Genomic DNA, 26,242 nt, shown 5'->3' with positions numbered 1-26,242 from the left:
TATGATTGAAAGAAACTTTAAAAACATGTATAGATATGTAAAACTGACACACGGCTGTATTAAGTACAGTATATATTTACAATATGTACACTTTGCTATGCAATTAATTCTGTAATAGGTAAACATATTATACTGATGTATGCTCCCTATTGTAACAGATACTTTTATTTAAAATGTATAATGGTGTATATTCTAATACTAAGCGTTTAGACAATCATTTGTTTGTACACCTGTCCAAGACACTGTCTTTTCCTTCATGTGTTATAATGTCAAAGGAAAATAAGTTTCGTGTTCATTGGCGTGTATTATGCAAATTTGCATATATTAGACATAGTACTAGAGCCGTTTTACGCAATCGAATACCGCCGGAAGTAGAACATTTATGTCAACACCGGTTTCGTATTTCACGTGAAAACAGCTGAAAACTGAGAGGTTATCAAAAAATTATTAAGTTACGGGTACCATTAGGATTTTTCATGCATTTAAACGGTAAGTATAATGTTTATGGATTATTCAATACAGTATGAAAGTAAACTTTTACACTTTAAATGGAAATTATGAAAGAAAAGTCGATAAGAAAGTATTGACTTTCTACTTTCACTTTCATTGTCGCTTTTAAATTGCCCAAATATGTTCTTTCTGCTAATTTGTTTTTTCTTGTTTTTTGTTTGTAAATACATAACCCTATAGCAAATTAGTGTGTGAAATGACAGCTTATTTAAAGCATCTGCGATTAACTGGGCCTTAGTTTACCGATTTTTCCATTTAGAATGACCTTTGACCTTATAATAGCTTATAGTCTGTTCTATGTATTTTAGCTGTAGTCAAAACAGAATGTAACTGAGCTAAAATGAATTTTCAAAATAAACTGCTGCAAATTGTAGGAATAGAATAACATTGTATATTTAATATTAGTTATTGAAATATTATAATTCATGCATTTCAGACAGAAGTACAAGCCAACAAATGACACATTACAGTGGCTGCAGAAGCTCGAAAAGTTACTTAGAGCAGGGGCAGTCAGAACAATGGGATAATGCTTCTAATAGTATGTAATTTATTTTTAAAGGCAATTTATATAGGATAGAAGGGTATCACATTCAATGTTTTACAATTTACATGTAGTTTTATCTCTCTTTATGATGTTGAGAAAACACAAGTCAGTGACATCAAATTTATAACAACACAAACTATTGACCGTTGATCTATATAAGGCAGCATTTGAGAGCCTATTAGTATTCAAAAGAGCAAACAGTTGACAATTAACAGGCAGGCCATTCTTTTTAATAACACCATAAATAAACTTTCATAATTTGTTTTTCTTCAACTTCTGAATTTAGGCTGGGAGCCATTCCAAACTATGAACTGGTAAATTAAATAAGGAGTCATGTAATGATTATGGATGGGATACATTATATTTTTATGGAAAATAATAATTTGAAACAATAATATTTTTTTAAGATAAAGGTGTTAAGGTGATTTTATAAAGATGGTGTTATGTTTTTTGCATGATGAGTCTTTTCACAGATTTTATTATTTATATATTTCAGGGTGTCCTACATGTCTAATCAGGTTGACAGAAGTGGAAGATGGTCTAGTGGTACAATGATGTACGGATGAAAATCTTTAATAAGTTTAACATGTAGAAGGAAATGCAATGCCAGTTATTAAAATTACATTCCCCACAACAGATACACAGTGTAAATGTAATTAAAATGATTTTATGTAAATTTCATGTAGGATTGTACATCAACCATTTTGAATTAAGAACTTTTGATTTAGGTAAAGATATCTATTCAGACTTCTTAAATCTTAGCCCTTCATATGATACAGGGATAAAAGATCTACTATTGCCAGCCACTGTCCATGTTTCAAAGTTTTTAAACACACAATAGCAATAACCATTTTGTTAAAATATCTTGTTAATGCAATGTTTTTTTGATATCTGTCACTTGATGTTTTCAATGGATAAGAGTCCTAATTTAATGTAAAGTCTGTATTTTTCAGTAATTGAAGTACAAAATTTGTAGGAAGTTGTTTCTTTATTTCAGTGTAAAATGTTCTGTGGATTCATATGATGGGAATGCCAGTGTTGATCTGTATGGTTTAATTAAACACAGATATTGATACCTTCAGGTAATTGTTTACAATATTCAAATAGTTACAATGTAGATCAATAATTGATTTGGTATATATCACTTCAAGAGGCTTGTGTAAAGTTTGTTTCACATGAGACCAAGGGTTAAGTATGATATAAACTTTACACTTGCAGTAAGAAATGATACAGTACCAAATAATTACAGACTTATGAATGTAACTTTCCAAATATCTTACAATTTTCTCCTGAAATTAATTCAAAAGGTAAACACAATTCTATCGTTTTAAGCTTAAAAAGGTGAATGTAAGATATAAAATATGAAATGTCAGGTATAATGTGTGTTATTTACAAAGGAATTTAATATATAGTATAAAATATAGCCTGCCATCATAATATTTCAAAATACAAAATATATGCAGGCTATATTGGAGTCACACATGTCTATCTGTCCACTTCGTATCTTCTAAACTTTTTAAAGGGTTTTCATGAAATTAACACCAGTTGTTGAAATGCAGAGTGCACACTGCATGTCACTAGTTCATCGGGAACTGGTAACAAGAAAAACAAATATAGGAAAGCCATTTGAGAAAGGAATTCGAAAATTGTATTATCGTTTGGTAAGTATGAATATTGGCCTGAAAAATATCCCATGGGTTATCTCTGCAGTTTTTTCGTTGGTAAACATTTAGTTAGATGTATACCCTTGTGAAAATCTTGGGCAAACATAACCTTCCTCTTTCTATAAAAAAGAGATTTGAATGTTGCAGTATTGCTTTCATGTAGATCTATAGTTGGAAATATATTTATATGACTTTTCCTCTTTAATTGCTTGGCGGATCTTTATTAAACTTGGCTCAAAGGTCTTTATTTAAATATGTTAAAATGGGAGCACTTTAACTGTTGCATTTTTTTTTATATCAAACACTAATGTTACTATTAATTTTTCTGTGTGCCATACATATATTTTAGATCAAATAGTAAAGGTCAAGTGAGTGACTTACGGTCACTATTGGCCTCTTGATATATTCTACTAAAATGGCTCTTATGCATAAGATATATCGAAGTTTTATTAGTCCAGAAACAGTTTGACTTTTATCCTACCTTATATTCAGAAATATACATATTTTGAATATTAAATAGCTGCAGACATCTCGAATACAGAGTTACTACATTATGTATTTGTTTCTTCAGATATACCTGTGAAATCTTCAGTGTCACCATTCAGCTATAGTTCAAGATCCGTGTCTGAAACTTGCACAGTTTAGTATAAAGGAGCCTACTGGACCAATTTTGTTACATATTTACTGTTATTGTAGGACACACATGTAGAGAGCAGCAAGTCCTGTACAGCCGTGCATGTAAATGTGATTCAGAAACTCTGAGAATTATGTAAACATTACACTGTTATAATTTTCAAAATACTATGTCTTGTAGTGTATCAATACTGTTTTGTCTCAGTTTATAGCACAGTATGTTCACAAATCAAACTTAAGATCATAGTGATCAGTATTATTAAAATCACTGATTATTTATATGGTGACAAAAATTAATTTCATGCAATACCACAGTAAAACGTTTGATAATTTTTGCTTTTGAAGGTGTAAGTTTAAGGTTAGCATAAATTGTTTTTCTCCTTCATAAATCTAAAAGGTGGTTAGTCATTATAATTGCAATATCATTTTAGCATGACAAAGTTTATTTATATTTAACTAAAACAGCAGTGTAAATTTTTAAACTACTCAATGCATTTTCTTCAGTCTTAAAACATTTGTTTATCATAAGTATCATGGTCAATAACTCCTCCATATTACTTGTGTTTTGTCCTTTTTAATTTCACTGAAGAATAGGTAGAGGTATTGCACATCCATTTTTTAGCATCCCGATTTTGTCTCAGAATTATGTTTCATCCAAAGGTGGGGAGACGTATTGTTTTTGCCTTCTCCTCCATCTTTCCGCATTAAGCCTATCCAGCTTTAACAGGACAAGCTGCTGGCCAGATTTCGATGAAACTACACAGGACTGATCATTACCAAGCATGGAGTTGTACATACCGCTTGCATGTTCCATTTCGCTGCACTAAATTGCAGCCAGAGCTAAAAAAAGAAAAAACTTGTCGGCTTTCACAGGTCAAACTACTTAACAGATTTTGATGAAACTTCAAAGGAGTGATCAGTACCAAACATATTTGTGCATATTGCTGACACTTTCATTTTGGTGCACAAAATAGCCGCCATAGCTAAAGGTATACAAAGATTGGATACATGTTTTGTCATAAAAACACCTAAAACACCTTCTAGTTTGCTAATGAAAAATGTATCAAACTTCTTACACTTGCAAAATGTAATAAATTGACATTAAATGCACTGGCCCCTTAACTGCATTTGGCATTTTTACAAAATTATTGCCCTTTTCTTACCATAGAAATATTTGGTGTATTAGTCTTCACGAAACCTTGCAGAACAATTTCCTTATGTTCCCAGTGTCAACTTTGATAGTGACATGTTTACTTTAGAAACACTGCAGTGATGTAACCACTGTACTAGTCAAACGTTTCGTATTTCAGTTTTTTATCACATTACAGGCTACTGGTTTTTATCAGCCTTCATAAAACTTTCATATTTCAAAAAATATTGTATTTGGATTTGAACTGGCATTATTCAAACATTATGAAGTAGTACTATAAGGCAATATTTGACCTCTTGCCCAGTACTTTTTGATTTTATCTGTAACTATGAAATTGCCTTTTCCTAGAAACTGGTTGGCTGTTTTTAGGTGAACTTATGTTTTTAATGAATTGTAGTTATGATCTCATGAAAATGTCTATTTTTAAAAAATTTATAATTTTTACTGTCAAAAAAGTGCAATACCACATATTTATCACTTTCATTAACATACTTGTACTATATTCATTAAACATTATATAAATAATTATATTTCATATGAACAGAATTAAATAAATATTTAAGAACATCAGTATTTCCTGATTACTAGATGAAACAGACCATAGGTCAAGTTGGGGTCAATTCTGAGACTTTATATGCAAATTGATAAGGGAGATAACTAGTACTGTCTTAAGTAACCAATATCAAGTAACACAGTTACCTTCCCTTCACACAAGTAGGACTATTTGTTGTTGATCATTTTTTGAACATTATTCCATCACTGATGACAGAACATTGAAAACAAACGTTGTTCTATCATGCAATTAGATCATATATAAAAAATATACATTTTTATTCCATTTTTTAAATGTTCTTTAAATTAGGTACTATGCCTACATATATTATTCTTTTTTTCATTTCGTAAGATTGATAAGTTGCAAAAATTTGCTGATTGTTCTGTATGCGCTTTTATATATGGTTGTAAATGCACTCTCATCCAGAATCATACAAATGAACTTTTTGACTCTGCACACTAGTGTCGAGAAAAACATAATTACGTTTATGACACATATAAGAATACTGTATATGTGTAACAGTTGGTCACTGTATAAAGGTATAAAGTATACGCACCCCTGTGTCGGACAAATAGTAACATTAATAGTAACAATTTACGCCATCCACGAAGTTTTCGTGCGTTACATTATATTATTGGATATATTTAGTACACTGAGTCTCCCATTTTTCGTTGAAATTTTAAACATATAGTATTCGGCAGGTCGTCAATTTAATAGTTCTTGCTGAAACTGTAAATATTTTCACTAAAGTCTGTCCCACCTATCTGGTTAACATCATTCTTAAAATCATGATATGCGTTATGATGCCCTAAAATATGTTTTTATATAGCGCAGATCCATATCTCTAGGCACTTTTTTCATTTTTCAAAAAAATTTTTTTTTGAAGTTGATATGTTCAATTTTGTATTTTCTCCATAGACCGTAATGCTAAATGACGTCGCGTTGCTTCTTGTATATAAACAATATGGCGGCGCCCTGTAATACATTTTTTAGGGGACAACTCAAAATTATCGACGTTTAAATGTATTAGAAAATAAAACTCGGGCCGAGTTCACTCTGTATTGCTAAAAAAGTCTCACTGTTGTTTTATGAATTCAAATAAATGTTATTGATAAAAGATGATACGGGGAACAATTGGCATGTTTAACTTCCAGTGTTACAGAGTAATTTAAACATAGTTTTGATGTTTGAGTATTAATCGTTAGTAGATCAAAATGTTTTAAGAGCTTCCCTAAATTTGGGTCGATTTTAAGATTAATGTTACCCGTAAAGCAGAAAAAGGTAGAATATCTTACCCTTTCTCATGCCCAGCTTAATTTTCCCTCGTGCGTATCTGGGTCGCCAGCATTTGCGTTATGAATTGTTTTTATTTTTTTAAAAATACTTAAATATAACTTGCCTAGATCTACCTGCATATTAATAAAAAGACATAGCTTAGATGATAGCGCTTTGAACATTCTCATGAACAGAATACGGACAAGATTCCCGATTTCCGGGATAAACCAATTGACATAGTGGAAGAAACACTGGTATTTATAATTCCGAATTAAATAGCGGATATCAGTTACTTGATATTTTTATCATAAAGTTTGTCTTGATAACTTTGTCATTTAATCATTTTATTTATAAAATTCTAAAATAAATACTGAATACACAAATCGTCGGCCGGCGTCAAAAATACGAGATTTTAGCATGACATAATCGTAATCAATTGAAATGTACGTGAAAACAACCCGATATCTTAACGTCTGTTTTGAATTAAGATTTAAAAATTGTCATTAGACCCTACGACATTTTTGCAGAACTTTCATTAGCTAATTTTTTATTAACTACGATAAACTGGCTTATTTTCGGGATGTAAGATATGGATATGTAAGTCAAGGTAACCGGCTTTGATAAACTGTATTATAAAGGATCATTACTTTAGTTAAAGAAATTACATTTCTTGTGATTAATTATTTAAGATCTTTTCGTGATTTACCTATTTATTTCGCCGTATTTACTCGCTCATATCATATCGGCCGATATTGTGTTTAGTTGTCAACAAATGATCAGAGTGTCTTTATCGTCATCAGCATGTTTATAGCTTCCTAAATTAAAGTCTTTAATAAAGTTTTGTGGTTTGTTACATGTTGAAAATCATTTTTGATAGAAGATGTCAATTATCGGCGGTCATTTAGAATTAGGTCTTTGATATGTAATCTTACAATACAATTGCCTTAGAATAAAGAGTTCATCATTTTGTTCAAACAAACAATAAGAACCAACCAAGCTAAGATTATTGACTAATGTTCATGTATGATATGTAGATATAGAGCTGGCTACCTAGACCTAGACTAAAGGTTCAGGTAGAACCGGCTACCTAGCCACTGCCAAATTGAAAACTGGGGATCTTTCATAGTATCAATAGAGGTCTGAAAGTTCATTATTATGATAGTAACTGTTATGCCTAAGTTCTTGCAAAAATATTACTCATTTGTGTTTTGTAACTTGCTTTCCTTATATTATATAAAGATTGCCCTCTTTTTGAAATCATTGAGAGATAATAAAATCTGGAAAGTAGATCCCTCGGAAGCACCGAGAACAATGCAAACAGCGAAAATTGCAGACTCGGTTTGATTGAGTCTGTTCATGAGCAGTAATGGAAAATGCAACACTGCCCACGTCCCCTAGCACCGGCTTAAGCAGTATTCAATCTTCAAATCTAAATGAGTTGAAATCAATTATCCCAAAGGACCAGAAAATATAACAACACTGAGATGAAGTCGGGGCGACTTTAAACACCCGCTGTTGTGAAGTAAATAAAACACGGATTACCACTGTATGTGTAATGTTGATTCGTAAATGTGACTTTAGATACATATGTTTTATAGTTCTATTCAGTCTATAATTCATGAAGGTCGAAATATCTACCAAAGAAAATCATATTAATGCATGTACAAAAATTATCCTTCATATTCAAAAGAACCCGATTACGTTCAACCTCGTAAACCTGTTTGCATGGGTATCAGGAAGGCGGTACACGATGTTGAAAGTTGAGACTTTGATGATGAAAAGCCGAAACTACAATGATGAAAAGTCCAAAATACAATGATGAAAAGTCGAATGTATGATGGTGAAAACTCGAATCTACGATGATGAAAAATCTAAACTACGATAGTGGAAAGTCGAAACTAAGATGCTAAAAAGTCGAAACCGCGAAACCACGATGGTAAAAATACGAAATGATTTCGACTTTCAGCATCATAGTTTCGTGGTTTCGACTTTTAAACATCGTAGTCTCGTTCTGACGTTGCTTCGAGCTCACATACGTTATGAGGCGATGGCCCTACCGGAACACCGTGCGTAGACATCATGCGCGGATCCAGCCATTTTTCTCAAGTGGTGTTCAGACCGAACCCTTACCGTGGCAAACATGTGTCTGTTTATATTTAATAATTTGAGGTTATTTATGTGGATGTTAGCCGTTTACAAGTAAAGAGTTGTCAATAAGTATTTGTTGAACAGGCTAAAAGAGGAAATAGCGAGGCATACTCCCCCTGAATATTTTGAAATTCAGCGCTTCATTTCCTGCATTCTGGGACGTTTAGAAGCATTTAATAACATCTTTTCCATTGCCATTGTATATACAATATACCCCTTATTTTTCACATTTTTATGAGCTAACCTGTTAAATTGAAAGGTAGAATTATTCGTATCTTTGAGATAATTAACATAAATATGAATTAGCGCTCTACGTGAAGCAGCCCCATACACTTTGAATACGGTCCCTAATGTTGCCTTTTCGAAAAATCATTATCTTTCCTTCTTCTCTTCTTTCCTTTTTTAGGATTTTCCAAGGGGTCCGGACTACCGGACCCTCCCCCTCTGGATCCGCGCATAGTTAAGCTTACCTGGACCGCGCATAGTTAAGTTTACCCTTTTTACCATAAAAACAAAATTTCGGCTCCATTTAAGCATTTTGGTAAAATTAAAATTTTTCGAAAATGTTACTTTAGAGCGGTATTTACACAGGACAAAAATCTGACAATATTAAAACTATAGAATTATAAATTCTTTTCAACTTTCAAAACCCTTAGAGATGTTTAAATGATGTAGATCTACATTCTCAATCGATCTGGCTCTATAGCATTTGACCCGCGATTCACGCTCTGAACATTACGGATTTATAGTTGGCAGGGGCGTAGCTGGCTTTTTCGTCCTGAACAAAAGTTTGTGCATAAAAAATCTGAACCACAGGAAGACGTAGCCATATGCCTTTGCTTTTTTATCGTTAAATTTGTTTTATCAGTTGTCACAAGTTCAAACGAAGATGGAATGCAGACGGAGAGAACTTTGCTCTGCTTTAAATCACGATCTAGTATCTCAGATGTGAAGCCGTTGATCCCATCTTATTTTTTAATAAACTTCATGTGTGTGTTTGTTTTTTGTTGTTGCTTTTTACATCACGTTTCCTTAAAAACTCTTTCGATTTCGCTAATGCACGGGATCCCTCTCACATGCAGTCGACAAAATGTTGCCTCTTTGCCTCACAGGATCTCTCCTAACTCCCTTCACCCGGCACGGGAACCCTCTCTGACACAATTTTCTATCAGCATCGGCGCCCTCTCAATTTAACTTCAATGTTAGAATTATGAGATTGTAGATCTATTCATATTTTTTAAAAGTTGCACAATAATGCAGACTTACAAGTGTGGTCCCTCTTTGTATCAAATCAAATTATGCAAATTCTAGTTTTAAATTAAGCGATTTAAGGATCATTCTAATATTTTTAACATTTTCTTTTTATAAACATAGAAGAATTTTAACGTGTAGTGTTTTGCCGATTAAAACATGTTTCACAAAATGACCTACTTTTGGTAATGCGTCCCTTTACGCCTAAAAAGGATTCAAGATTGAAATCCCTTCAATGGAAATAGATTTTAGTTTTGCCTGCTTTGTGGGCAAATAAAACTATTTTTTCGTTCATATGCGTCGTAATTAGGCCCTAATCATCTCTCTTATCTCATTGGTCAGGATAAGGCGGACCCGATGATGCCATTTTCAAATTTGGTGCCAAAATATTTAGTGCAGGGTTAAAAAGCGCTTATAAAATGTTAACTACAGGCTGCAAGCAATGTCTAATTTCCGACATTAACAAAGTTGCAGGGCGATATTTTGCGGGGCCGTGGTATACGAGCGAGATAATAGTTAAACTACTGGTATCTGTTTTTATCAATCATGGAAATAAAATTAATAAGCTCTAATTACATGTTCAATGCGGATTTTTAGATTATCATAAGCTCCTATAGCCTTACCCTCCTTACCATTCCATTTTTATTGCTTATTTAGCATTTTTATTTTTCTTTTTCTCTGATATCTGCAGGCCCAGGCCTGCCGTGCCTTATAGAAGCGTACGCCACTGATAAGATGAACAGTACTTAAGGGAAGTCTACCGTGACGTCATTCAGTTTTATGTCATTTGTGATGTCACTTTCAAATCGGACGCGATAGAAAAGTGTAGTGTGTTTTCAAAGCAGTAGTTTTATGGAAATTAATTTTGGAAAGGGTGATATATCGATGATAATTCTTTGAAATACATTCAATGCGAAGGAAGGATTTTTAAATTGTAGAATACAGGTTATTTTTTGAGCCATGCGTATGAAAAATGGTGTAATCGACGCATTGTTTCATATGTATGGTGCAATTGGTGCCTGGATATCATCTAGAGTGCCAACTTGTTCGACATAGAACAAAAATGAAGTTGTATTCCGATTGGACGGTGGAAAAATAAATTGGGAATTGATAATTTGTAGAAATCTAAATCGGACCTTGGGATACAGCATACAGTTAACTTGGAATTTGAAAGTTGCATGTGAATAAATTTGTCTTCCTTGCATTTGAAATTTGTTTGGAATATATGAACTGTTCAATCTGTTGAGCTTTCAAGGTATTTCAGTACAAAACGACGATTATTCATTTTTAAATCCATTTTGAGTGGCTCCCCAAGTAATTCACGTGAACATTCATGTTCTCCTCCTTTTTAGAGAGTAAACGCCAATGGCGGCCGATTTTTTACAAGAGTGAGCTGCCGTTGGAAAAATATATGTGGCATTCATTTAGCAATTCGAGTACTTAGAGAAAAATTCTTGGAATTCTCGAGGGTGACTTTTTTGCAGTTTAACTAACGCTATTTACTTAACCGATAGCTGCTCCAGTTTTGTCACCATGCATCCAAGTTGATGTTAACCGATGGGATGGGACAGACTTTAGTAGTTTTTTATTTCGTATGTATGCTTTAGGATGGCTATTATTTATTATATATGTATTGTTGTATACTTTAAGACATCCTTTTAAAATTAGCACTTGATATTAATGAGTGAATCAAAACTAAGTTTCTCAAACAATCACTTTATTTCTTTAAATGCACAAGGTTTAAACGAAATAAAACAATTGTCAAGGCTGCTGGCATGGTTAAAGCAACAAAAGGCACAAATAGTCTTTTTACAAGAAACTCATTTTTCACCAACTATTCGAAAAGATTTACTTTTACAAACTTCTGAATGGGATGTATTCCATTTGTTTGGAGCTACAGTAGGGGATGTTCTATTTTTATTCTAAGACACATTAATTATAAACTCATTGATAAATTTTATGATGCATATGGGAGATACGTAATTTTAAACATTGAACTGAATAATAATACGTATACACTCGTAAATATTTATGCACCAAATGATAAAAAACTCAGAAATACATTCTTCAATAACTTAAGAGATCTAATTTCAGAGAGCTGTCAAGGACTTAAACTAATAGGTGGAGATTTTAATGATACTTTAACAACAAATGATAGAGTATGTAGATCTCAAAAAGAAAAAAAATAACATTAAGAATATTCCAGTAGAAACTCTGACAAAATTGATTAAAGTTCATAATTTGGAGGCAAACAAATGGAAAAATAGAACAATTTACAAAATAGAACAATTTACTTGGCGTAAAAAAAATAGCCTGGAAAGGAGTAGAATAGACTTTTGGTTAATTTATGAAAATATTGTACCCCTTATACTTTCAACTGATATTAGACCAGCCCAAATACAATACACTGATCATTTAGCTATCTCTTTGAAATTAAGAGTACCTGACAAACGTGGACCAGGCTTCTGGAAATTTAACAATTCCTTATTAAATGAGGAAAATTATATTTCGTACATTTCAGTAATAAATTCCGTATTAGCTTCAAATATTAAAAATGAGCAAATAAAATGGGAAATTTGCAAGTTAGAAATTCGGGAGTCTTCTATTATTTTTTCAAAAAAGTATCACGGGAAAGATATAACCAGTTATTCAAACTAGAAAAGGAACTTAAAAAGTGCGTTCAAATACCTAATCCTGACATTAATCAAAAAAACAGAATACAAGAACTTGAAAAAGAAATTGAAAGTATATATAATCTCAAAACAATTGGAGCACAGGTTCGATCTAGAGTATCCTTTCTTGAAGAAGGTGAAAGAAACTCTAAATATTTTTTCAGTTTAGAAAAGTCGCGACAATGTAGAAAAGTAATAAACTCTCTTGTTGTCAATAATAAAATAATAACAGACAAAAGTGAAATCTTAAATCAAGAAGTGTTATTTTATAAAAACTTATATAGCTCTGAAACAAGCGATATAAATTCACAATCATACCTTGATGCTATTTACTTAGAAAACAAGTTAACTAATGAGCTTGCAAACAAATATGAAGGTTTATTAACTTAGAAGAATACACTCTAGCTATTAACGAAATGAAACTAAACAAAAGTCCGGGGTTAAATGGCTTATCCGTTGAATTTTATGTACAGTTTTGGAATTTGTTTGGTAATTTAGTTGTTGATGCCCTAAACGAAGGTTTTAAAAATGGCGAAATGTCTAGATCTCAGAAACAAGGTGTTTTTTTCCTTAATTTACAAAAAAGGCGATCCCGAAAATATTGAAAACTGGTGACCGATCTCGTTATTAAACATTGACTACAAAATAGCAGCTAGAGTTTTAGCTAAAAGACTTCAATATGTCCTTCCAAAAATAATTAGTCTTGACCAGGAAGGATACATGAAAAATCGATATATTGGTTATAACATTCGTCAGATTCAAGATATTATCGATTACGCAGACCTTATTGAAATTAATGGTACTATTCTATTTTTGGATTTTAAGAAAGCTTTTGACAGAATAAATTGGGCCTTCATGTTTAATGTCTTAAACAAATTTGGCTTTCAAGGATCCTTCATTAATTGGGTAAAGACATTATATAATAATATATCATCACGCTTAATTAATAATGGGTGGAAATCTGATTTCTTTAAAATCTCACGAGGTATACGACAAGGATGTCCATTATCAGCTTTACTCTTCATTATTGTAGCCGAAATTATGGCAATTAAAATCCGTAAAAGTCAAGATATAAATGGAATTCCAATTAATGATAAAGAAATTAGGCACTTGAAAATTACTCAACTAGCAGATGATTCTACACTTTTCTTGAAAGACAAGTCAGAAATTCCTTTTGCACTTCAAATTATCGATGAGTTTGGTGTATATTCTTGTTTAAAACTGAATAAATCAAAAACTGAAGGTTTATGGATTGGAAAATTGAAGAATAATGAAAGTACAAAAGAATTTGACATCAAATTTACAAATAAATCTGTCAAAGCACTAGGTGTAATCTTTGGAAATAACAGACAAGAATGTGATAAACTTAATTGGGAAAATAAAATACTGCAATGGCAATCACTTCTTAATAATTGGAGTAAAAGAAATTTGACAATCTATGGCAAAATTCTTGTAATCAAGTCTCTAGCGTTACCAAAATTTACATATCTAATACAAAATTTAGAAACTCCAAAAGATGTTCTAAGTAAGATTAATGCACTCTTCTTCAAATTTCTTTGGGATGGTGAAAACGATAAAATCAGGCGAAACACTACTATTGTGCATAAATGTGATGGGGGACTCGACATGAATGATATTAATATATTCTCAAAAACAATGAAAATAAAATGGGTACACAATCTTTTATCACATGAAAACGCGAATTGGAAAGTTATACCACAGCTTTTCTTAAATCAATATGGAGGGAATCTTCTGATATTTTTCATGAACTTAGATTCCTATAAGTCACTACCACGTACTAAATACACTATTCCTAATTTTTATAAAACACTTATAGATGTATGGATTGAATTCAATAAAAGCAAAACGATACAACTAAATTAGAATCTTTTCAGGAAATACGTAAACAAATACTCTGGGGAAATCGTTTCATAAAATATAGCGGCAAATGTCTTATATTTAAGTCATGGATAGACTCCATTGGCAAGATCATTTTCGTTAATGATATAATCTCAAATACTGGAGAAATTTATGTTAATAAAATATTAACCCTTATCAAATCAAAGCATAACTGGATAGCTGAAACTCAAATCATTAAGAAGGCAATACCACATTCATGGAAAACGAAACTAAAATCAAAAGATTCGTACTCAACAAGGGTAAAGACAGAATTAGCTTTATTTATTGAACCTAATAAACCTTTAAAAGATATGACAAATACTTTTATATATGATATGCTTCTAAAAAGAAAATTTGAACGCCCATATATCCATAAGTATTGGGAACAGCAGTTTGGTAAACACATTATGTGGAGTTCCTTCTATTATGTTTTAAATAAAGTCACTTTAGACAACAAAGTAAAACAGTTTAAGTACAAACTTATCCATCGTATTGTTGCTACAAATCTGAATTTATTTACTTGGAATATATTTGATAATCCGTTTTGTAAACACTGTAACTGTATTGAGGATTATTTGCATTTTTTCCTAGACTGCAGATATCTGATAAATTTCTGGACAATCATTTCTAACGTCTTCAAAAAATGTGGTTTTTCGAGATCGTTTAAAAACTTAGAAAGTATCGTCATTGGTTATAAAATTGAACTTAAAGAGTATCAAGGCGTAAATTTATTATTAAATACCATTTCGTATTGCATATATAATACCTATTTTATAAGCGATAGACGAACTAAATATTTAAATATTAGTAATGTCCTGTACAATGATATTATTGTTCTAATAGACTATTTAGAAAAAAAATACAAGACTACCTATTTTGAAAACCTTTTTGAAATACATGTAATGTAAGAAATGTTGAATAATACTTTGTCACACATTCTTTACATTTATATTTTCTTTTATACTGCTTTTCATATTGTATACGTTAATTTTAAAAAAATAAACGGGTCGTTCTACAGATGTAAGACGATTCCAAAAAAAAAAAAAAAAACATTTTGGAAGAAATAAAATGGAGAAGTGTTATTTAACTCCCATTGCTGCACATTATGTGCATTTTTATAATTTTGTAAAAGTAAAATCTCTCTTGAAACAATTCTCTCCCGTACTTATGTCATTACTGTATGCCAGTTCGAAGACAATCCTTCAAAATGAGGGGAGGATTGGCCTGACAACGTGTGACGGCACTATGAACACCATGCGTTTTATATTAAATATACTTTAGGAGATAGATTTTAACGTTATATAACCATAAAATGCAAATGAAACACTGTAGATAATATGTATTAAATATCAACAGGCACATTTAATGATATCTAATTTCTTTTCGCGACGAAATGAGTATGGTGCCATTGACACTTAAATGATATCGTCATCCCTGCCAATATGTCATTTTATTCGTCATCATTTTCACATCATTTAATAGATATAATTATCGGTATCTATAAATTGCAAGAGTCCATTTTTATAACTTTCAATGCGTGCATTTTTTTATTTCAGGTTGACACAAGAGTTTTTTTTAGTTAACTCCAACTGGAATCACAAAACGGGACGAACATTTATTTTCACGATAGAAAATATGCTTAGTTTGATCAACAGATGCAGACAGACAGCCCAGATTAGGCATTCGTGCTCAGTGACATTTGTAACAACAGATAAAAGCTTATGCTCATTGAGATCAGGAAACTGAATATTTCCATAGGGTGCATCATTTGTAACCTGTTTCATATCGAATTCTAACACAGAAGCAACACGCGTCTTTTCAAAGCGCTCGTTTTGAATACATCTTCGGACATCAGAAGGGGTGTACTGCTCTTCTTATCTGACGGCAAATTGAAAAACCTGCGAAAACATGTACAAACAGTAATAAGAAAAGTGATACTCAACTGATTTGTTGAGTCAATGGCGCAGAATACAATTTGCGAATTGCTAGTTTTTCAATTAGAATGCGGATAAGAAATGCTTGATGTTATTGATTACTCACATTTTCTGCTTATTTCATTTGAACAAGAAATGAAAATAATTCATAATCGTATGAAAAACTGTTTTAAGAAGTATTTAAGTTGAATAAAATGTTAATTTAATCTGACATGTCTTCAATTAATAATAATATGACATTTTTTTCTCATACCCTGTCTTTGTCTTGCTTTTTTCTAACATACCGTATTCTGCTGTAGGTATGTTTAACCTTCATTTTATGTCATCTTTTAGTGTGTGCCCATATACGAAATCAGTTCACATAAAATAAAAATACGGGGTCCGTATACTACACATAGTGCATATATGGGAAATGTCTGGTAAACGTATATTTTAAAAATACTGGTCCATGAATTCCCCGAATACGAAAAACAAATTCAGTCTGAAAGTGGCACAAATATGGAATCTGTATAGTATATATATCTTGCATAAATGGGAAAAAACCTGGCCCGTATATCAAAAACTACCGGTCCATATATCCCCAATTATTAGATTCAAATACATTCCGTATATGATACAAGTACGAGATCCGTATATTGCGTATATCATGCATATACGGGACTAGTCCGTAGCCCGTATATCAAAAAATACAGTTTCGTATATTCCCCGTATATGGCAAAAGTACGGGATCCGTATACTAAGTATATCATCCCTATACTACGTATATCCGGAATATACAGGCTCGTATACGTGTTCCGTATATTTAAAAATACGGAAAGTATACGGGAAAAAAGTATAAATTTGATACAGAAATCATTGGAAATATCAATTGGCCGTCAAAACCAATAAAGGCTCTTGGAATAAAGCTTGGACACAATAAAACAGAATGTGAGCAATTAAATTGGCAAAGCAAATTAGAAAAATGTAAATCAGTCATCAACAATTGGTCAAGAAGAAATCTAACGATCTATGGGAAAGTTCAAATAATTAAAACACTTTAATACCAAAATTTACTTACGCTATACATTCCTTAATAGTACGTAAAAATGTTGTACAAGAACTGAATACAATGATATATAGATTTTTATGGAACAACCAAAACGAAAAAAAATTAAAAGAACAACACTAATTGGTAATAAAATTGAAGACGGAATTGACATGGTAGATCTAGAATCATATATAATATCTATGAAAACAAAGTGGATCAAAGGATTTACAGACGACAGTAATGCCAACTGGAAAGTAATTCCTAAATACTTTTACAATAAATTTCGGCCTGAATTTTTAGTCTTTCAAATGAATATCGATAGTATAAAAAGCATCGACACAACATTTTTGCCAGACTTCTACAAAAATATTCTTGACATCTGGATTTTTTTAAAAAATAAACGGGGAACAAACATCCAAAATCATTTTAAGAAATAAGAAAAGAAGTTATTTGGGGAAATAGGTGTATAAAGTATAATGGTAAATCATTATTATTTAAGAACTGGATTAAATCGAACATAATATTCATAAACGATATAATAGATAAAAATGGATTACTTCGTGAAGAGCACATTTATAATAAACTTCTCTATAAAACAAATTGGATCGCTGAAATAAATCTTCTTAAAAAATATATTCCTAAAACTTGGATTCACGCACTCCAGAAAGAACATTCGCGTCTAACGAAAGTAAAAACAAAACTCGAGTTGTGCATATATAACACAGAGATTCACGATCAACAAATAAACAAATCTATAAACACATGGTTAATATGAAATTTACGAAACCGTACATACATAGGTATTGGAACGTCTATTTTGAAGAAGACATTAAATGGCTGCCTTTTTATAGGTTTTTAAAAGTTTACATGATAATAAAATAAAACAATTCAAATATAAACTTTTTCATAGGATTTTTCCTTGTAAAGAAATACGTTTTAGATGGAAAATGGTCGAATCACCTTATTGCAATATGTGCGATGTAGTTGAAAATTACGAACATGTATTTTTAGATTGTACAGTGGTTCAAGAAGTTTGGAATTTGATTTTATGTGCACTTAGAGAGTTGGGTATCGAAAGAAATTTAAAGTCATTGCAGACAATTATCTTGGGATATAAACTTGCTTACCAAGGGTATTATACTCTTAATACGATTTTTGCAATGTTAGGTTTTTGTATTTACAAAGCATACTTTTTAAGTGAAAGCAGAACTAATCAGTTCAATATCTGTAAATTGTTTAAGTATGAATTATTAGTTTTGTCAAAACATTTTGAATGTGACAAATTTATTACTAAGCTAACATCTCACATACTTTAAAATGTATCAAAAGGACGTTGCATTTCATGATAAACAGGTATGTATAGATCTATATATATATTTTTTTTTTACTTTTTACTTACACTCATGACAGTGTATGCATGTATTGTTAATTTGTTTTAAAAAAAACTGAATAAAGGTTAAAAAAAAAAAGTCTCAAGACCCTTCGATTACATGAAAATCAAACAGATGTTAAAGCAGAACACGAATAACCACCATTTCTACGGAATTTTTTTTTTAAAGTTCGTATATTTCATATACTGGAAATATACATATATGTATATTCGGCGTATACGGGATAAAATAAAAATACGGAGTACCCGTATACTAGATGTTCCGAATAGGGGATCGTATATTAGGTCCGTGTAAAATATTTTCCCGTATACTCCCGTATTTTCAAAATATACGGGACCATATACTCCCGTATATTGACCCTGTTTTCGCAGTGAGCTAGAAGAATAAAAATAAAAAAGTTTTTTTTTTGTTTCTATATAAAAACTCCAATGAAACGTTTTCCAGTATTTTAGATTAGGAAAATCCAATTGGATTTTTTTCCAATTTCAAATTATTCCAGCCGGATACTTTTCCATTAAAAATGTTCGAAAAAAATCCCATTGGATTTACCAAAATTTCTCAGGAGACTGCTTTTTGATACAAATTACGTCTTAGATAAAAATAAGTATACAATAACATATTATATTTACACACTTTGAAAAAAGATCTTTTCCGTCCGGAATAAAATCCAGTAAGCCAAAATATTGGAAAATATTCCGGTTGGACTTTCAAAAATCCGATATTTGTATCATTTATTGCTCCTTGGCACTTTGCTCCTTGAACTTTCATCCTAGCTAAAGCAGAAGTTTCTAAGTCACTTAGAAATAGTAGCGAAGTTTGCCAAAATCCTGGATTTGCAAAGATATACTGGCGGCTGTTTGATGATATTTTTTTAAATCAGATTAAATTTCAATTTTAAGATAAATTGTCGCCTTACTTCCTAAATCCTGTAAGTTTTTAAAAGCGATCTCTAAAGATGTGTGTATCAATGAAACTACTAAACAGCCTTAGTTCTACAAGAACAGCAATTAAGCCTCATAGAAAATATCATGCCTGATGACACAAAAGTCTCAATTTTGTCAAAAATGGACGTATGGCTGTCTGGACTTAGGTGGCATGCTGAATACAGTGGATAATGACTGAACATTTTGAATCGGCCACCAAAAAGGCTGTCTCTATATGTCTCTAAACTCTTTATTTATCAATCTCCTCCACAGAGCATAAAACACACATTATTATGTTTTGTAACCTTAAAATTGCATGTGAAAACATGACTTGACCCTCACATTTTGGGTTTATTGAGAAAAATTCCAGCGACTAAGTGTCATAACTCTACTTAGCCCATTTTTTTAATCCTTGCCCTTCATAATTTGAAATTTGCATTGGGAAACTCAGAAACTGCATCACATATAAACACAGGTAGAGAGTATTGGCATGAAGCAATAGTCCTTATTTCTTTCCTAAAAGGTAAGGGTAGATTTCTCAGAAGCATAGAACACCAACGACACAGCCTCAGAGCCACGTATTTGCAATGTAGACCCACAACGAAAAGAGTAAATAATACAGAACAAAAATACAGAGACAAATATCAAACTGTAACATTGACTTATTTACGAATAACCTCCTTTCTAGATTGTTATGAAAAATATACTATTTATGAATACTGTTTGAAACTACTGAAAGAATTTACTTGATATTTCATAAAAAAGTTAGCTTTTAAACAGAAATGCATATGAAAAAATCATGTCACTCCCAATGGAGTGTGTGTGTGTGTGTGTGTGTGTGTGTGTGTGTGCATTTTGAATCTTAAAAATACTGCAAATGTACAAAGTTATTTGTCCATTTCTTTCAAAGTTTAGAGCTTTTTGCTTTGGAGGCCCAATTGTTCTAATCTTCAGGACATTGTTCTTTTACAATATGTATAAAGACAGACTACAACATGACCTATGAGGTAAGTCGAATTTTGCATGCCTTGGTATTTTGTATAGTTTGAAATTAAGAGATACAATATGAATGCATTTTGACTGTTAATTTCAATTAAAGTTACACATTCTGAACATGTTTATATCATGGCACTAGGAATAATCTGAATTTGATAGAATATGAATTCAGTTGAAAAGTTAATTGCCATTCAAGAAACAATGTGACGATACGTATATCTATTTCATCAAGGTAACAATGTCTCTTCCTTGAACTTGTAAGTTATACATGAACGACTACCAATCCCACATATTGAACTTCGATTTTAAATCTGAGTTATCATACTTAAAAATATTGCTCAAATTGTCATTTTCATATTAATTTCCTTTTACATAATATTTGATTTAAGAGCAAAAGAGTAGGCATACATCTTATTTTCGAAATACCGTATGTGTATTCAAACATGTAGTCAAACGCAAAAGAAAGTGTGCACTTTTTAAATTTGAATATTCTCAGTTCTAAAAGAGGTATCCGTCTACAATTTGCAACATACTTTCCTCGAAGCATGTACTATTGATCGACCTTCAATTTTACGATAAAAACTGTGTGGAGTCAAGATAACTATCGATAGTGGACTTTTGCACGATTTGCACGTGCTGCCCATAGGAAATGTACATGTCTACAAAAACGTGTTTTGTCAGTTTTCTTATACCTTTGGTGAAAGGAACAATACATTACATTTCAAATCTGTGCTATTATAAAATGCCACGACTTGATGAAACTCAGCGAAATGAAGCATTTACTATGCTTCAACGGGGCAACAACGTTACTTACGTCAGCAGAAAGTTTGGGTGCCAAAGTAATGTCATAATTCTTTTGCACCAGCATTTTCAGCAGCAAACTGGTCGAGTTACTGTACGCCATAGATCCAGCAGAACTCGGATGACAACCGCTACTCAAGAATGGAATAAAATTCCACGTGGCGTCATTCTACTGTTACGTTAGGCCTAGGCGTTGCCATATCAGTGCTTGACACACGATATTTAAACAAAATAATGTTTGAGGAACAGGCAGCTTTTTTATCATCTGACAAGACAGAGATTTACGACTTCCGTTTTTGACCCCTGTTGGCTTTGAATAGCCAAGAATCCCCATAAATGTCAAAATTTTGAAAATAATCGAAACAAATCTAATTGGCCATAACTGACTACACTAAATTTTGGTACCAAACATGACATAGGCCTATTTTTAGACAAAATAATCTACATCGGACAACATAATCTAATTCAGTTGACGAAAACCTGCGTGCACACTTTCTTTTGCGTTTGAGTATATGAGTAAATAAAACACCCACACTGAATATTGCAATATATACAAAAAAAATTCCCATTAATCATAGTACAAACATATGTTTGTAATTAACAAATTAGACTCATGCTCTGACCTTACAGATAATATTTCATAATAACTTGATTACATGAAGCCCTTAGTGACCAGTTTATCAGATTATATTATTTTATGTTCTTCTGGTGAATCATCCGCGATCGTTAGTCTTCCTGCAACTATCCAGTGAACTAGAATCAAATCAATTGCAACATGTTCACTGCTTGTGGCGAGTATCCAACGGATATTTTCCTCAAATAGGTATGTTTGCGTCATGCTCGTTGCATTGTCACATCATCTTTTACTGTTTCGTAAGTGTATGACTTTTAAAAGAAGGGAAGAATTTGTAACTGTCCCAGCCTCCTATTGTTTTCTAGATTTCGTTATATTGAAAACATACCATGTAGTGTAATGCAGTCACAATGTCTAAGCATATCGTAATTCTGTATATTTAGCTGCATAAAGTTATTTCTCCCTATATAAATGCAGGCTCACTTATATAAATTCTTTAATGACGTATATATTTCCGCCGTTCTTCACCATCGTATACGAACTTTGACAATAAATTACAGTACTGAACGACGCATGTTTTGCAACATTGCACATCTTTCGTGCATGTAAAAATTGTTAAAAAAGCAAATATCATTGATTCTGTTTCTCTATTTAAACATTATTATTATTTGAAATACTGGTATGTATTATGTATTATCTCAATTAAATGTTAAAGTTTCGGATGCAATGTTTTTGAATTATCGCAATCCAATCATGTAATATCTTAAATCATTTATTTGTCAGGCAAATTCCACTAAATTCATTCAGTTGCGATACTTTTACTGCAGCATATTAAGGAAGTAAAATTAATACATGTTTCTATTTTTTTTTCAATCAAAATTATTAAATCGATTGATTAGTATGTAGACATAAATTGATTGAATTGAGACTGCTTAACTTTGAATTTCTGGTAAAATATAGCTTTTCAACGCCGTTTAATTTACAATTTTCATCGTTGATAGAATAATTTTGTTTACAGCTTTCCTCATATTGTTATCATATAGTTCAAGAAAACTAACTTATGACAGCCATTGTGCGTGCTTTCGCTTTCTTCTTTCAACAAAATTGCTTGAGGCACAGTACAAGGTTGACATCTAAAAATTGTGCCAATGAATATACTTCTCTCATTCTGTAGGCCAGCAAGTTTTCATAAACCAAGAGGTACACAGGTTTTTGTAACGCTTTCAGCCAATATAACGTCATCGTTTTCCATTTTCTAGATTTCTCAGATACGAATGTCTTCCAAGCTGAAAATAATGTAAATGCAAGTGCATACGTTCAGTAATGGTTAAACAAACCGACAGTTCAGTTTTGTTATACCTTAATTTATACCAGAATATAAAAGTACTGATGTTACTTAAAACGATCCTGATAATCGTATGACAATTACTGCGAATGAAATATACCGCTGTTTATCGTATGTCGATAACTGCAAAATGAAAAATACTGCTGTTTTTTCTTGGAAATTGAACTTTATATTCTATACCTGCACAAGGAATTTTTTTTATTATTATTATTTTATAATATTTGTTCACAATATTTTGTGCGCGGATGCTAAATTTGAATAGTATTATTTTCAGGGTGAGCTATTGTGATCGCTTACCTTCTGATGTCCGGCCGTCCGTCGACCGTCCGTCCATCCACACTTTCAATTAAACAACATATTCTTCTAAATCATAAATCTAATGTTGATGAAACTTCACAGGGACGTTTCTTGGATGGTTTCCTTTGAAAATTGTTCAAAGAATAGAATTACATGTATAACTCTGGTTGAAATGGAAACCGAAAGGAAAAGCTTTAAAGTCTTATTGTCCAAAACCACATGTCCATAGGGCTTTTATGTTTGGTACCAATCTACCAATTTTGTTTAAATTATCCCCTAGGGTCAAATATGGCTCCGCCCTTGGTGCCACATGGTTTACTTAGACTTATGTAGAGGAAACTTTAAAAATCTTCTTGTCAAAAACCACTAGGAATAGAGCCACAATATTTAGCATAGGACATCATTTAATGGTCCTCTATTAACATTGTACAAATTATGCCCCTGCGGTGAAAAGAGGCCCGGGGTCCCAAATTTTACATAGACTTATACAGAAAAAAAATACTTAAAAATCTTCTTGTCTGAAACCAAACGACCTAGGCCTTCGATATTTGGTATGTAGCACTGCCTTTTGGTTTTCTACCAAAATTTTTCAAATTATTCCCCTGGGATGAAAAGAGGCCCCGTCTCAGTTGTCTCAAGTTTTAGATAGACTTAAATAGGAAAAATATTCTTGTCTGAAACCACAAGACCTAGTCCCGACCCAGGGGGGCCACATTTTTATAGAATTAAATAGGTAAAAATATTATTGTCGGAAACTGCAAGCCCTAGTCTTTAAATTTTTGGTATGTTGTTTCCTAGTGGTCCTGTGCCGAGATTGTTCAAACTATACCTCTCGGTTAACAGGAGGCCTTGTCCTGGGGGTCCCAAGTTTTACAAAGATTGACACTGGAAAAAAATATTCTTGACTGAAAGTTCAAGGCCTAGACTTTTGTTATTCAGTATGTAGCATTGCCTAGCGGATCTGTAACAACATTGTTCAAATGATGCCCCTGCGAAAAAAGATCACACCCCGAGAGACACATAACTCTTATATAAGTTATATAGGAAAAAGAACTTCAAACAACATCTGATAATATTGCAACGACTGTTTATTTATAATACCCTCATGACCCCAAGTATTAAGGGGCCACTTGACTGTAACTTTGACCTACTGAACTACTTTCTTGTTGTTTTATTTTTAAGAGACAGTCTTGACGTTGCAGGTTCCACACCGATTTAAAATCAGATTTTCTGTGACCTTGAATGTGACCTACTGACTTATTTTCGTGGTTTTTAAGACACAGCTTTGAAATTTGGATGACATGTATAGTTTTGCATGCCTATTTTTAAACAGACTTTCAGTGACCATCAGTTTGACCTACTGACATACTTTCTTGTTTTCTAAGTTACAGCAAAAGGATTTGGAACACCTGTAATATTTTTTTATTTGTTTTGGAATAACTTTACGCAGGTGAGCGATATGGGGCCATTATGGCCTTCTTGTTAAGCCACATCCTTGAAATTTGGATTACATGTACAGTTGTACAGTTTTGCGCACTGATCTTAAACCTGATTTTTAATGACCTTGAATGTAACCTACCGACCTACGTTCTTGCTTTACAATATACAGCTTAGAAATTTGGATGGCATGTATAGTTTTGCATGGCGATCTTTAAACAGACTTTCGGTGACCATCAGTGTGATCATATTGACCTACTGACCCACTTTCTTGCTTTTTAGCTACATCAGAAGAATTTGGAACATCTGCAGTATTATCTTCTTACATATTCCAAATGTAATTTTGCATAATTTTAACCTTGACCCACACTCCTAATTTTCTTTTCTTTTTTAAAGCTTTAACTAAGAAATTTGTTCAAGCAAGCAACGCTACTCAGGTGAGCGATATAGGGCAATCGTGATCCCCTTGTTGGCTTTGTTTTATGCTCATATATGTCTTTGTTTAGGGAGTTTAAGTCTTTATATTAGAACAAAAATTCATGGTAAAAGCAGGACCGATGATTTTATATACTTTATGCAAGCATACAGTCAAAGCTCGTGGCTATGTCGTGATTCCCGTGAAAATCCAATATTTTGGCGGGACATAACCATACAAATTGACTAGGCCAGCTTTCCCTTGTGCAAAACACAATTTACTGATTGATGACACTGTGTCACTCTTCTATTCCTGGGAGAAATTAAATTTTGCTCGATTGAGGTAGGAATTTTTTTTGTAAGATTTTTGTATGATTTATGAATTACGACTTTATTTAGTAATTTTTTGTCCATTCTACAGAATTGTTATAGAAGATATTACCTTGTTTCGGTATGTTAGGCTTATTCATTATTTTTTTCTGACTTTTGTAAATTATTTATTTCGAAAGATGAATCTAAAATATTTCGTTTGTATAAATTGCAAAATTGTTTAACGGTAACGTGATAATTACAAAATATTTATTGTCATCAATCGTATTTGTGAATCTTCTCGTTGTAAATTATTGAACGCAGGTACTGCATTATTGTATTGTATAAATGTATTGCTTGACAAGTATACTACCGTGTATATAATATGTAATTTCAATTTAAAATTATGTTGTGCTATATCTGTACAATGTCCTTTTTGTTGTATGGTAATCGATAATACGTTCATAGCAGCTACTGTGCTACATTTTATTTGTA

General features: G+C 32.1%; 1 protein-coding gene and 1 long non-coding RNA gene across 3 annotated transcripts in view; one reads left to right on the top strand and one right to left on the bottom strand.

The window, feature by feature from the left end:
- The first annotated feature begins 374 nt into the window (after positions 1–374).
- LOC123553367 (uncharacterized) lies at positions 375–5,181 on the top strand. The gene is made up of 5 exons (XR_006686718.2): positions 375–489; positions 947–1,048; positions 1,551–1,706; positions 2,052–2,136; positions 3,290–5,181. It is a non-coding gene; the product is annotated as an uncharacterized LOC123553367 (long non-coding RNA).
- A 14,578-nt stretch (positions 5,182–19,759) lies between these two features.
- LOC123551600 (WSCD family member CG9164-like) overlaps positions 19,760–26,242 on the bottom strand; it is a 52,503-nt gene continuing 46,020 nt past the window's right edge. For both annotated transcript variants that reach the window (XR_006686441.2, XM_045340645.2), the window contains exon 3: positions 19,760–23,231. Coding sequence is in view for 1 of the 2 variants with exons in the window: in XM_045340645.2 (XP_045196580.1) it covers positions 23,041–23,231 (191 nt within the window). In the remaining variant the exon portion in view is untranslated. The remainder of the gene's footprint in view (positions 23,232–26,242) is intronic.

Source organism: Mercenaria mercenaria, chromosome 4 (genome assembly GCF_021730395.1).
Source record: "Mercenaria mercenaria strain notata chromosome 4, MADL_Memer_1, whole genome shotgun sequence".
Lineage (NCBI taxonomy): Eukaryota > Metazoa > Mollusca > Bivalvia > Venerida > Veneridae > Mercenaria > Mercenaria mercenaria.
Note: the sequence above shows the minus strand (reverse complement) of the source record. Positions and strands in the feature narration are given on the sequence as shown.